General features: G+C 22.5%; 1 protein-coding gene across 1 annotated transcript; it reads left to right on the top strand.

The window, feature by feature from the left end:
* Positions 1–3,539: 3,539 nt before the first annotated feature.
* On the top strand, positions 3,540–14,913 carry LOC127289929 (protein dachsous-like). Its single transcript, XM_051318214.1, has 31 exons — positions 3,540–3,780; positions 3,868–4,017; positions 4,093–4,448; positions 4,543–4,683; positions 4,752–4,874; positions 5,023–5,101; positions 5,186–5,463; positions 5,570–5,743; positions 5,871–6,064; positions 6,229–6,433; positions 6,524–6,696; positions 6,840–7,000; positions 7,945–8,110; positions 9,206–9,359; positions 9,587–9,665; positions 9,762–9,953; positions 10,036–10,154; positions 10,251–10,481; positions 10,616–10,747; positions 11,170–11,290; positions 11,383–11,474; positions 11,590–11,830; positions 11,996–12,168; positions 12,801–12,902; positions 12,992–13,187; positions 13,441–13,550; positions 13,627–13,787; positions 13,938–14,141; positions 14,246–14,407; positions 14,495–14,579; positions 14,653–14,913. The coding sequence occupies exons 1-31, from the start codon at positions 3,714–3,716 to the stop codon at positions 14,752–14,754; spliced, it is 4,923 nt and encodes a 1,640-aa protein (XP_051174171.1). The 5' UTR covers positions 3,540–3,713; the 3' UTR covers positions 14,755–14,913.
* The last annotated feature ends 803 nt before the right edge of the window (positions 14,914–15,716 follow it).

Raw genomic sequence — 15,716 nt, 5'->3', positions numbered from 1 at the left:
TTGATAAGGGAGTAAATTTTGAAATTTTTTTTTCTCGATCAAGTAGATAGTTAAAAAAAAAAAATCTTCATCTCACATTTGAACTGCCTTCAATCTATGATTAGCACAAATATATATATACGGAGAAAAAAAAAAATATATATATATACAATCATCACTTTGAATTTGTGTAAAAGTGTGTTTAATAAAATTTACAATAGACTTTGGAGCTTGTCAATTATTGTCATTAACGATAATAAATTTTCTAATAAATTGATAATATACATAGAATGACAACTCTCGTTACACGGTCGATGAACCAATATCCGTCTAGGCTATTATCTTCATTCAAGGACGATTTTACTCCTCTTCTCAATTTGTCAATTTTCCGAAAGATATTTTTCTATTTTTCTAATTTTTCAATTTTTTATTTTTCATTTACATTATTTTTACCTCCAAATAATATTGAAAAATAATTTTTCATTTCTTTTTCGAATAGAATAATTTTTTTAAATATCAACTGTTAAAGACGCGTTACAATATTTTTTTTAGGACAAACTTACTCGGTAACTAACAGATAATTTTACTAAAACTTCACAATTTGAAAAATTAGTTAAAAAAATTACGTATCCATGCTATTTTTTTTTTTTTTTTAATTATAATGAGAAAATAATTTTTTTATTAGCAAAATAATTACGGAAACAATATTTAAGAAATCTACTTTATTAACAGTTGATACTTTTTTAAAAATAAATTTTGAAAATCAATTTAAAAATGTAAATTTTTTTTGGTATGGACTATTGGAGTCTCTAAATATGCATTCACGTGGGAAATGAATAAAAATGATCGATAAAGGGTCATATATGGTAAACTCGAAATTATCATCAACAGACGGCATTAATTGCTAGCAAAGTCCAAAGCAACGTCTAAAAAGAAAAAAAAAAAAAATTATGACAAAAGTAACAGATCTCGACCATCTCATTTTATTTTTCTATGTCTCATATATATGAAAGATTAATTGATTCCGTAGAACTTGCATTTTATGAAGGGCATCATTTAAATCATTCATATTCAATAGTTAATCATTATGTTAATAAAATTTTCTTATCGAAATATTTAACTCATTACAAAATTAATATTTTATTTCAATTATATAATCATAAAATGCTTGGTCTGTCCTTCTGTCCTAACTTGAAGTTGGCCTTTTTTGATTTTACGTGTTTTTTTGAATAGTAATCTTATGACGTGTCAAATTTTGACAATTCTTTTTCTCATTTTTGACAAATTGTGTTTCCAAATTTCGGAATAAGTTTCTTTAAAATTCCAAATTCGAAAATTCAATTCACGAAGCTGAAGTACACAACGTTTACCAACGAAATTTTTTTAAAAGTTGTATATTGATTCAAAAATTGTACAAAAAATTTATGATGAGAAAAAAGATGCGCCAGGAAATTTCGTACAAAATAGTAATTTGAAAAAAATTTATTTTTAAAAATTAATTTTTAAGGTACCAGGGGCCAACGAATACCTATTAAATATTAATTATAAAAACACAGGCCTCGAATCAACTTTAAGACACAAAAAAGTCGTTTTAGTCGATTTATATTCAAAAAAGTGGATTTATTTTATTTTAACAAAAATATTTTACAGATTTTTAAATAAAAAAATTTTCTTTTTTAATAATAATCCTTTTCGAAGGGTTAAAGTTGAAATTTTTAGAAATAATTAAATTTCAAAAGATATTGTTAATTTTCAAACAATTATTAAATTTTACAGAAGTAAAAATAATTTATCAAACAATTTTTGGAAAACATTTTTTAAATTTAATTGAATTTTCAAAGATTTAAAATTAAGATTTTTGAAATTAATTGAAACTTTAAGTGTTTTGTAATTAAAATTTTAGATGATTTCACTAAAAATTTATTAGAAAATGCGGACAAAATACAATAATTTGAAAATCATTTTTAATTGAAAAATAGTTTCAGATAGTTGAATTTTCAAAGAATATTATTAAAATAGTTAAAAATAATTGAATTTCCTTAGAGTTATAATTGAAATTATTAAATTTCAAAAAAAAAAAATTTCGATGGAAAATTTTAGAAATAATTAAATTTTAGATGCTTTTAAATTCAAATTATTGAAAATTCAATTAATTTTGAATTCAAATTTTTGAGAATAATGAAATTTTATTTGATTTTAAATTTGGAAAATAATTGAATTTTAGTTCATTTTGAATTGAAAATTTTGGGAAATAATTGAATTTTAACTGAAATTTTGGATACTCTCTAAATCTGAATTAGTAAAAATGTTTACTAATTTGAATTAGTAACTCACTTTTTGCTTCTGAATTAGTTAAATTTTACTAATTGTTAGTAAAATTTTACTAATTCAGAAGCAAAAAGTGTGTCACTAATTCAAATTAGTAAACATTTTTACTAATTCAGATTTAGAGAGTAATAATTTAATTGAAGTTCATTTTTGATTGAAAATTTGAATAATTAATTTTGAATAGAAATTTTAGAAAATAATTGAATTTTATTTCATTTTAAATTGAAAACTTGGTAAATAATTAAATTTTAAATTGAAAATTTTGGATAATTGTTGGATTTTTAATTGATTTTGAATTAAAATTTCGGATAATAATTGAATTTTAGTTTATTTTGAATAGAAATTTTTAAAAAATAATTCAATTTTATTGTGATATTTTTTTTTAAATTATAAACAATTGTTAAATTTTATAAAAATTTTAATTGAAAAATAATTTTGATATAATTGAATTTGTGATGTATTTCATTAAAATTATTAAAAATAATTAATTTAGTGAAGAATTATTTTAATTCAAAATTTGTTAAATAATTGAATTAAAGAAGATCTGAAGAAGATCTACATTTTATACTAAAAAAAATGTATTTTATTTACATTTTTTTTTAAATGTAAAAAAAAAATGTCGCATTTTATTAAAATAAGTCGATAAAAGTGGTATTTTTGAAAAAAGTCGGAAAAAGTCGTATAATCCGAGGCCTGTAAACATATAATTTTCATTATTATCATTTAATATATAATAATATTCTAATAAATTAAATTATTATTGATAATATTAATCTTTAATTTCTTTATAACAAACAATTAAATACTCAATTTGGCGCGCGTTTAATTTTCCTAGTTTATTAATAAAATATTTATTGTAGAAAAAAATTTCCATGATTAAAAAAAAGGTACCATTTTTAGATTTCTTTTTTTACTTTTAATTATTTTTCTTTTTTATTTGACATCAATTTTTGTATTTATGTGTATATATAGTTAAATTTTTTTTTTATAGTTTTCGATAATAATCTGATAAAATGAACTGTTTTTTTTATCAGATTTCAAAAATGAAAAAAATTGAATGATTCAAATATATATATAAACTAAAAAACTGTTATCATTGTCACAGATATTATTTGAAATGACTCTTTTATCTTTTCACAAAGTAATGTTATCAGCATTTCTTTTTTTTTGTCTACTTTCGTAAAGGCGCAGTGTTTATTATGACTTTGATCAATCACTAAAGTATAAATTATAGAACATGAAGAATTACAGTGACCGTGAAATTTTACAATATTCATATTATTATTATTATTATTATTATTGTGGAAAAAATTGTGTTAATTTATATTCTCTATTTTTAATGTAAAATTATTTTTGAATCATTGAAAATAATAGTTAAAATTATCAAAAAAAAAAAAAAAAAAAAAATGCGTAGGATAAATTTTATTGGATTTTTGTTAGTTCATTATATTTTACTTGTAGAAACTGATGATCGTAAGTGATAAAAAATAATTTAAAATAATTTTTTTTTTTCTTGAAAATAAAGAAAAAGAAACAATTTTCTTTTTAATCGTTATATAGAAATATGGCCATCGCCTGGTTTTACGAAACCACAATCATTGGATAGTGAAATCGTTAATTGGAATTATATAGATACATTAAATATGGTTGTAATTTCTATAAATGAAGAAGCTAATCACAATATAACAATTGCTGTATTTAATTACAAAGGTGAAAATTAAATTTTTTTTTCTGCAAATGTTCTTCTTTTTTTTTTGGTAATAATGTAAAATTTTTGAAATTAAGGAAATGTTAAACCGGAAATAGAACGATTTGCAAATAGTTATGAAAATAATGAGAATCTTGGTGCTGAATTTGTAAAAAATAATGCAGAATTTTGGGAAATAGTGATAACTAAACGACAGGATTATGAAACACCAGTAATGCAATATTACACAATGATAGTGAAAATTAATTCAATTATAAGTACATATAAAGTGAGAATAATTGTGAGAAATATCGATGATAATCCACCAGTTATTCAAGCCAATGAAAAATATTGTTCAATTGAAGAAAATTATGTAGGACTAACAAATTGTAGTTTTATAATTAGCGATGTCGATGGTTGGATTGAAAAAACTACTTTCAATATTACATCCACGGTAATTTATTTGAAAAACATTTTTTTTACTATTAATTTCTTTTCAAAATTATTAAAATTATTAATAAATTAATATTATATTAATGCCAAAATAGCCAAACAGTGGAATCGAACATTTTTCAATGGTTCAAGTACCAATCGTTGGTACTCAATTTAGAACAAATGCAATTTTAAATACAACAAAAAGTTTGGATTTCGAAACTATATCTGTTTATACTCTAATAATCACAGCAAAGGTATTAATTTTTTTTTTTTTTTTGAAAAAAAAGGAATTTTCAAAAATAATGTGAAAAATTATTTACAGGATAGTGGCAATAACACAAGTAACAATTTAATAACAGTTGTACGAGTTATAGATCTTCCCGATATGCCACCAATGTGGACTAATCCGATTTCAGCGATAACAATTCTGGAAAAATCTATTAACGTTTGTCAAATTATCATTAAACTTAACAATTAAAAAAAATTTAAATTTTAAGAAATTATTATTTCTTAAAATTTAAATTTTTTTTCTTATCTAATTAATATTTTATTAATAATAAAATTTTATTAATTTTTTTTGCTTTTCAAAACAGAATTTTCAAGTTTCGGCAATTGATGGCGATCATGAAATCAATGCTGATATTAATTACAAAATTGAAAATATAGAAGCACGTGAGTTTTGTTAAGAATTTTTATTTTTAGAAAAAAAAAAGAAAATTCGCAAATTTTTTCAAATATAATTAATTCTAATTTTAGAGTACAATTTTTTTCAAGTGAATAAAGAAACAGGAGATATTACAATAATGGAAATTGATCGTGATTGTTTGAAACAAGAGATTTTTAAATTTATAATTATAGCCTATGAAGTTGATAATGTGACATCATCAATTAATAGTACAATTGTTGTTGTAGTCAATGATATAAATGATCATAGTCCTGAAATAAAACCATCGAATCTTATAATTGATATTCCTGAAGCGACTTATATGAATCTTCAATTTAAAGAGGCTATTACAATAACAGATCCCGATCTTGTATGAAAATTTCAAAATTTTTTAAAATTTAATGAAAGTTAATTTTTGTCTGTGAACAAAAAAATTTACTGAAAATTTTAAAAATTATTATTAATTTTTTTTCCAGGCGGAAAATGCTCAATTCGATGTAAAATTGGAAAATGATGATATCATTAATTGGAAATCAGCTTTTATAATAATTCCAAATAGTGCTTATCAATTGGGAACGTTTACAATATCAGTGGTAAATGCAACACTTTTGGATTATGAGGACGAAAATTGGAGAAATATCAAATTAAAAGTAAATTTTTAAATTAATTCTAAATTATTTGTAAATTAAAGAAAAATTTAAAATATTAAAAAAAAATTTGTTAAGATAAGATTTTATTTTAGAAAATATTTTTAGATAGAGCAATTTTTGTTCACAGATTGTAGCAATAGAACGTGCAAATTCATCACACATAGGCATGAGGGACATAAAAATTAATCTCATAAATTGGAATGATGAGTTACCAATTTTTAAAAATGATAATATGACAATTAATATTCGAGAAGATGTAGAACTTGGCTATCATGTTGCCACTGTTTTTGCCGAAGATCGTGATGTTAATGACACTGTTACGTCAGTATTTTATAGTTTAAAACTTTTTTAATTTTTATTTAATTTGAAATTTTCTTTATTTTTAATATTTTTTCAATTTTCATCATTTACAAAAGAAAAAGTTTTATTTTATAAAATGATGCTTAATAATAAAAAAAAAATATATATCTTTTTTCCCCCCTTAGACATACCTTAGTGTCTAATCATGGATTGGAAATTGATAAAAAAAATGGTGAAATTAAAACCACTAATGAAAAATCTTTTGACTATGAAGCAATGCCAATTGTTATTGTTCAAGTGATGGCAACTGATAATGCAAATCATAAAACATCCGCTAGTTTGACAATAAATGTCATTGATGTTAATGATAAACCCCCATCATTATTTTTGGTAAAAATTTCTAAAAAATTAAAAAAAAAGTTGAAAAATATTTTCATATTTACATAAAGAAACAAATTTAATTAAAATAATTTTATATAGGACCGAAAGAAACCTTCTATTAAAGAAGAAGTTTCAATTGGAACGGAAGTAAATACAAAAATTTATGCAAAAGATTTGGATACAGAGGCAAAACTTGAATTTAGTATTCATTGGAATTCATCATCAGCATATAAAAGCAATTCACTTGTTGATGATATAACACTATATCAGGAGTAATTTAAATTTTTGTTTTTCTAATTATTAAAAATTTATATTATAATTTTGATTGAATTTTTATTGCATTTCAAATTGGAAATACATTTTTTTTTTAAATAAATTACCAATTATGGTAAAATTCAAATTTATTTTGATACAGGCACTTAAAAATAAAAACAATTTATCCTAATGGCAAAATGGGAGAGGCTGAAGCTGTATTAATTGTAAATGATAGAATTGATTATGAGGCATTTGATACTTTATTTTTAACTATAGTTGTTACTGATTTGACTACTGTACATAATGAAGCAACCGATTCTGGTAAGTTATTAAAATAATAATGCCACAAAAATGTTTTGTTACTATTTTTACTAAAATCATAAAGATTATAAAAAGAATTATAAATTACAAAGGTCTAGAAATGACAAAATGAAATTTGCATGTGTTGTCTGACTAAAATGGTAATTTACTACTGATAGTAAAATTACAATAAAAAAAAAATGTTTTGCCTGACAGAAAATGTCTTTTACTACTGAAAATAAAAGTATATTAATTCAATAACGTTATGTCTGACTAAAAACTATTTTATACTACTGATTTCGCATAATTACAGTAATTTGAAAAATCGGTCTCACTAATACTTACTTTTACTACTGATTTCATAATTAATGTAATTCAAAAATTTTATGTCCTACCTAAACTGTCTTGTACTACTGATTTCACAATTATAGTAATTTGAAAAATCGGTCTGACTAATACTTACTTTTACTACTGATTTTATAATTAATGTAACTCAAAATTTGTATGCCTGACCTAAATTGGCTTGTACTACTGATTTTCCAATTACAGTAATTCGAAATTTTCGTGTCTGACTAATGTTTACTTTTACTACTGATTTTATAATTAAAGTAATTCCAAATTGTCATGTCTGACTGAAACTGTCTTGTACTACTGATTTCACAATTATAGTAATTTGAAAAATCGGTCTGACTAATACTTACTTTTACTACTGATTTTATAATTAATGTAATTCAAAAATTTCATGCCTGGCCTTAACTGGCTTGTACTACTGATTTTCCAAATACAGTAATTCGAAATTTTCGTGTCTGACTAATACTTACTTTTACTACTCATAGAAAAATTACAGTAATTAGAAAAAAAATTCCCTCTGACTGAAATCAACCTAATTTTTAAATTAAAAAAAAAAAATTCCTAAAAATTCATTTTTTTAATTTTAAATTTTTGATAAAAATATTTTTTTTCAGCATCATTAACATTATTAATCATCGACATAAACGATAATGCTCCTGAGTTTGGTGAAATTGCTGAAATGCAAATTCAAGAGAATCAAAAAACAAATATTCTCATTGGTAGAGTAATAGCTTACGATGTTGATGGTCCTGGTAATAATATTGTCACCTATTCTCTAAAGTTAGTAAAAAAAAAAATTTTACTCAACATGAGAGATTCTTTTTCAATCGCCCCAGCCCAAAAAGTCAATGTTCTGGGATTGGCTTCATACTTTGGTAAATTGTTGTCCTATATGATAGTAATAAATCCCTAAAATATAAACTCATTAAAAAAATATTTGTAGAAAGTAGAGGGGGTTGAAGTTTTGACGTTAAGGGTAACATTGTCATTTTCAAATCCGTATAACTATGACAAAAGTTAATGGATTTTAATTTATCTATAATGAATTTTATTGCATTTTTCACGTACTTTTCAAAAATGTATACGAAATTTAAAAAAAAAAAATTTTAACCCCTTTTTTTCAAAATCAACCCTTATTTTTCGATTTTCACCCCTTCGGGTATTTTTTTTTTTTTTTTTTTTTTATTTTCATTGGAAAGCTGAGGTTTTTTCCGATGAGCTATGTAAATATGAAAATGGGACAACAATAATTTTGTGAGTAACAGAATATTAAAGTAGGCGGTGCCGATAAGGGGTGTACCTGGAGATCATCTTTGAGGATTTAGATAGGCACCGCCTAATTTAATATTATGTTTCTCACAAAATTATTGTTGTCCCATTTTCATATTTACATAGCTCATGGGAAAAAACCTCAGCTTTCCAATGAAAATAAAAAAAAAACAAAAAAAAATTCCCGAAGGGGTGAAAATCGAAAAATAAGGGTTGATTTTGAAAAAAAGGGGTTAAAAATTTTTTTTTTTAAATTTCGTATACATTTTTGAAAAGTACGTGAAAAATGCAATAAAATTCATTATAGATAAATTAAAATCCATTAACTTTTGTCATAGTTATACGGATTTGAAAATGACAATGTTACCCTTAACGTCAAAACTTCAACCCCCTCTACTTTCTACAAATATTTTTTTAATGAGTTTATATTTTAGGGATTTATTACTATCATATAGGACAACAATTTACCAAAGTATGAAGCCAATCCCAGAACATTGACTTTTTGGGCTGGGGCGATTGAAAAAGAATCTCTCACATACAAATTTAATGTCTAATTTTTTTTTCTTGAAATTTTATTTAATTAACAAAAATAATAATAAATGACAGACCTATTAATGGCACAGCAGATAAATTAATTAAAATTGATGGAAAAAAAGGTGACATTAGAGTGGACAATGATGGTGGAATTGATGCTGAAATTTATAAATATTTATATTACAATGTTACTGCAACTGATGGCGTGCACAATACAATATTGCCGGTGAAAAAAAATATATTTCCTAATTTTCTAAAAAAAAATATATATATATTAAATATAATAAATAGAAAAAAAATTTAAAAAAATATAAATGTAATATTTATATCATTAATAAATATATTGTTATTTTATTTAATAAAATTGAATTAAAAATAAAATATAGATTGAAATATACGTGATTGATGAAAATGATGAATAACCTATTGCACTTGATGATAAATTTTCATCAGAAGTTCATATCAAAGAAAGATCTGAAACTGGTACAAAAATTATTCAAATTTTTGCCTTTGATAACGACAGAACATGTGAGTTTATTAATCGAATTATTTCAAAAAAAATAAAAAAAGTAATTTTTTTTGTTAATATATTTTTTTAATTATTTGTATTAAAATTATTTTTTTTCAGCACCCTTTAACAATGTTTCTTATTTGATAAACTCGGACTATCCACAATTACAGCAATATTTTAGTATCGATAAATTTACTGGCTGGCTGGAAGTTAATTTAATTGAGGATGCCATTCTCGATAGAGATCGTGGACCATCTAATTATACTGTCTATTTAAAATTAAGAGATAATTTTATCGAAGGACTGAGCTGTGAGTAAATTTTATTTATTTAATTATTTAATTGATTTTTTTATTTATTATATAATTCGTTTTACTTATTTTTTTTGTACAGATAATTCTAATCAGAATACAACAATGGTAACTGTTATACTTGACGATATTAATAATCAATTACCGGAACTTCCAGTACTTTCAAATCCTGTAAAAATTATTTCTGAAGATACGAATAAGGTTAGATTACTTTTTTTTTTTTCATTAAATAAAAATTTTTTTCAATGATTTTTTTTAATTTGACAAAAATTTTTATTTTTATTCCCATCTCTTTAGGATTTTTTAATATTAACCATAACTGCTGACGATAAAGATGATCCAAATACAGATAATACTAAAGTATTTTATGAAATAAAAGAAATAATTCAAATAAACAATCAAGCAATAAAATCCAACGTGGAGTGTTCTAATTTATTTAAAGTGACAACTGTCAATAAAAAACATGCCGAAATAAGTACAAATTGTCATTTAAAAGGATATTATGGAATTTGGGCTTTAAAATTATATGTGAGATTTTATTTTTTCTATAAATTAAGTCTATTTTAATTTTAGAAATAATTAAAAAAAAATATATATATTTTATTATTTATTTTAAAATTCTTTTCAATTTTTATAATATAGAAAAAAATACTATTTTTTAGGTTCAAGATTTAGGTACTGATCCTGGACCATTGAATGATACGAAAATTTATAATATTCAAATAACTGATTTTAATTATCATGAGCCAGTAATAATTTATCCTACACCTGGTAAAGCAATACGCCTAAGTCAGGTAAAAGTAAAAAAAAAAAAAAACTATTTATTCAATTTTTCTTTTTTAATTATTTAAATATATATAGATACACTGAAAAAATGGTTTGGTATTAACAACCAAACATTTGGTTGGTATTTAAGCAACCAAAATTTTTTTATTGAATCAACAAAATTTTGGTTGTCCCAATCAAACTTTAGTTAGGACAACAAAAATCCTTTTTTTCTAATTTTGGTTATGTCAAATAAATTTTGATTGAGAATTACAAATTTAAAAAAATTTTAAAAAATTAAAATTAAAATTTTGTTGATTCAATAAAAAAATTTTTGGTTTCTTAAATACCAACCAAACGTTTGGTTGTCAATAACAAACCCTTTTTTCAGTGTATATATTATTTTTTATTATTTTTAAATGATCTTTTAAAAATTTCTTATTTTTTTCAGAACCAAAAAATAAATATGCAATTGATAACGTATGACGATGGAAAATTGGAAAATTTTACAGCTACCGATGAAGATTATGGGGAAAGTGGTTTGGTGACTTTTTCTCTTTCTGGCGCTGATGGTAGTTTTTTTTTTGGTCTTTAATTTTTTGTCTTAAATTATATCACATATTAATTTTAATTAGTTATAATTCTTATATTATTTTCATTACAGCTGAAATATTTACAATAATCTCTTTTGAAAATAATAAAGCTCAGTTACAACTTACATCAATTCCTGATTTCAACAAGAAACGAGTTTTTAATGTAATAATTACTTCTCTATAACTTTTAATTAATGTTAGTTATAATAATAATAGTAATTATTATTTTTTTAAATATTATTATTATTATTATAATTATTATTATTATTATTTTACAGCCATTGGTTACTGTTACCGATCATGGACAACCAAAACAAAAAAGTAAAACTCAGACACAAAAAATTATTTTCGTTTCTACTAATGGACCGGAATTTGAGAAAAATTTATTTGTAACCTGGTTTCATGAGAATTCAACGGGATTAAATAATTTTACAATTATACCAGAGGCAAAAGATATGATAAATGAAGGGATTGAAGAAGAATTGCCAGTTGTTATTTATTATTTTTTAGAAAACAATGGTAATTGGAAAAAAAAACTATTTAAATCTTTACAAAAAAATATTTTCTCCTCGTAAGAGAAAGAAAAATTAATATTAAATTAAAAATTTACATTTATTTTTCAAAATTTATCAATATTGATTTAAATTAAAATTAGCAAATATATATATATATATATTTTTTTAGATGGTAACATGGCGTATTTCTCATTGAATAAAGAAACGAGAAATTTAACATTAAAAAAAGAATTGGATCGTGAAGTACAGGAGACAATGATTCTACGTGTAATTGCAACGACAAATTCCGATGGACCAATTTCTAATCCTCGTGAAAAAGCTATTTTAAATATTACAGTTATTGTATGTATTTTATTTTTTTTATTTTTATACTTTCTGTCTGACTAAAACATTCATTTACCTATTAACAAATTATTTTAATTTTGGAAACATTGTGTCTGACTGAAATGATATTTTACTACTTATAAAAAATTGTTATTGGAAACTTTGCGTTTGACTAAAATTTTGTTTTACTACTAGCTTGAAAATTATAGTAATTCGCAAACGTTATGTCTGACTAAAACCGTTTCTTACTACTTAGATAAAAATTATAGTAATTCAGAGACTTTATGTCTGACTAAAAACGTTTTTTTACTACTTAGATGAAAATTATAGTAATTCAGAGACTTTATGTAATTAAAAAAAAACTGCAGTCTGACTAAAACTGTCTTTTGCTACTGACATTACAATTATAGTAATTTTTGATACTATGTCTGACTAAAAACAGCTTATACTACTTATTTAAAAAAATACAAATAAGACTGCAATAAAAGAGTTAAAAAATTGTCAGAATAGAAATTTACTAAGAAATACATTATATTCGTACTATTATTTACGTCTGACTAAATTTTTACAACTTATACAAATATTTTAAATATATATATATATATTAAAAATATTCTATTGTTACATAATTTGCTAAAATATTATTTCAGGTAGTAGATGTAAATGATAATCCTCCGATTTTCGAAAATAAGACATATTTTGGTGGTGTAGCATTAGAAGATGCAGTTGGAAAACTTATTTTAAAAGTTGATGTAAAAAAATAATCACTATTTCTAATTTAAATAATTTTTTTAATAAAAAAATTATTATTTACCAAAAAAAATTCCTTTTTTTGTAATAGGCAACCGATGCAGACTTTAATGACAGTTTATCGTATAGAATAAGTGAAAACAGTCTTTCAACGTCAGACACATCACTCGAAGGAATTTCTGTACCATTTGTTCTAAAAAATTCTACTGGTGAATTATTATTGGAATTTAAACCCACATCCTATATGACTGGTTATTTCAGTCTGGATATTCTTGTCAATGATCAAGGTACTTTATATTATTAATTTATTATTTAAATTAATTTATTATTTATTAGTTATTAATTTTTGATAATTATTATTAATTTTCAATAATTATTGAAACATTTTTTTTCCACTTTATATTTTATTTTCTATTTAGAAAATATTCTTGAATTTTTTTTTCATTAAATTTGAAAATTTACTTTATTTAAAAAAAAACCTTAAGTGGGGAACAATTTTTTATTTTATTTATGTTATAAAATTTGTTTATCAAATTTCAGTTTTACATGAAGACTCAACGCACGTAAAAATTTATATGATTGCAAAAGATAATCGAGTGACGTTTACATTTAGAAATAATATGACATTTTTAAATGAACAAAAGTCATATGTAAGTTTTTTTGTCTTTTGAAGAAAAAAAAATTGTTAAAATCAATTTTTTATATTTTCTTTTTTTCCTATTTTAGATTATTAAGACATTTACTGAAATTTTTGGATTAGTCTGTAACGTTGATTATATTGAAAAAAGTGTATCGGGCACAGCAGTTTCAGAAGATGTTACATTAATTACATCTCATTTTATAAATGCAGAAACTAATTTACCAGTGAGCGCTGACACAATAATTTTGTACGTTATTCATCAACATTGTAGTTTAAATTTATCATTTTTCTTTTATTTCAAAAAAAAAAAAAAAAAAATGTAATTTTTTTTTTCATAATTGTACTTATAATAGAAATTAATTATAGTTTCTATTATTATTTTAATTTCAATTTACAGAAAAGTCAATAATTTAGAAACAATAAGCAATCTAAAAGCAAATCTTTATTCAGATAAAAAATTATTGCTTGTTGATGTACCAACGTCTTTGACATCAAATGATACTGACAATGATGTTCTTCAATGGGTTCTACTTTGTTTGACAACATTTTTCTTTGTTGTGTCAATTGCATTATTCATAGCATACATCGTCAAAGTCAGAGGGTACAATTATTTTAATTTTATAAACTAGATTTTATTTAAAAAAGAAAAAAAATTTTTTTTGTTTTTTGCCAATTATTTGAAAAATTAAATTTTCTTTTTGTCAGCTTAACGGAAAAACTTGATAAATTAGCAATTACAAATTATGATTCTCCTGATCCTACAATTGAAAAAATTGCAATTATGCCAAATGCAAATAAATTTGCCATCGAAGGTTCGAATCCAATGTGGAAAACTGAAACTACCAATGAAATGGAAGATAATATAAGGTATTGTATTAAAATTAAAAAAAAAAAAAAATTCTAACAATATTTTTCTTATACAATTATTATTAATTAATTGAAATTATTTTAAAGTCATGGAAGTGGAGATTCTGATCTGATAGGAGTCGAAGATAATCCGAATTTTAATTATGAAAGTAAGACAAACAATGCAAATATCGTAAGTGATTTAAAAATATTTGATTAAATAAATTTATTCCGTTCATAAATTAAAATAAAAAATTTTTTTTCAGATAAAACTCAATACAATTGTGCTTCCTAATTTTGCAACAGATTTTGATTCAAAGAATTCGATACAGAAAAGAAATTCAGTGAGTGATGAATATAATTGTTGACAATATTTAATTAAAAATAAAAAATTCATCAATTATTATCATTATTATTATTATTATTATTATTATTATTATTATTATTATTATTAATAATAATTATTGATATTATAAACTGTAAAAAAAAGTGATACTCTATTAATAATAAAATTCTTTTTTTATGAATACAAATGCATCTTTTGACCTCCAATTTCAGAATAAGAGTCATTTATATTCAATGTTTTATTGCCCTTGTGCAGTAATTGAACCCTCAACACCAAATGGCTTTTCTTAAATGAGACAATTTTATCTCTTCAATTTATTTTACTATATGAATGCAATCTTTACGAACTCTATTAAATTAAATTAAGCATCATCAATTCCATTGTAAAATTAATTGTTCCGTAAGAAATGAATTTTTGTAAAAATTGCGCAGTTTTAGAGTTGTTTACTAAAAGTGAAAAAAAAAATTTTTCTCCTTTATTTTTTTTTTGAATAACCATTTTAATTACAGAACATTTATTTTACAAAAAAAAATTAGTTAAAAATTTTTAATAGAAAACATATTAATAAAAAAAAATTGTAACTGCCTATATATTTTTTTCGGGAAAAAGAAAAAATTTTTTAATTTTTAAACAAATATTATCAAAACAAGAAAGGGTGGACATATATTACATAAATATGATGTTCATTTCACAAACATTAAGCTTCCTCGCAGAAAATATTTAATTTAATTTACATTAAAAATTTTATAAATTTAGGTAAAATATATAGATCAATCAATTAGTTTCTATGTAAGGATTGCAAAAAATATTCAATTTTTCTTAGGCAGAAGTTTTCATTGCATATTCTTTGACAAAATACACCTAAAAGTGTAGAAAAAAATTGACAGCCAAATCCAAGTAGAGGAAGACACATATTACCACCAAAAACCATCCAAAATCATGAAAAAGTTGCCAAAAAAATTCAATTTTTCTTAGGCAGACGAT

The sequence above is a fragment of the Leptopilina boulardi genome, unplaced genomic scaffold, assembly GCF_019393585.1.
Source record: "Leptopilina boulardi isolate dan_hultmark-lab unplaced genomic scaffold, ZJU_Lbou_2.1 LbouV2_51, whole genome shotgun sequence".
NCBI lineage: Eukaryota > Metazoa > Arthropoda > Insecta > Hymenoptera > Figitidae > Leptopilina > Leptopilina boulardi.
The sequence above is the reverse complement of the archived record's forward strand: the minus strand, read 5'-3'. Positions and strand labels throughout refer to the sequence as shown.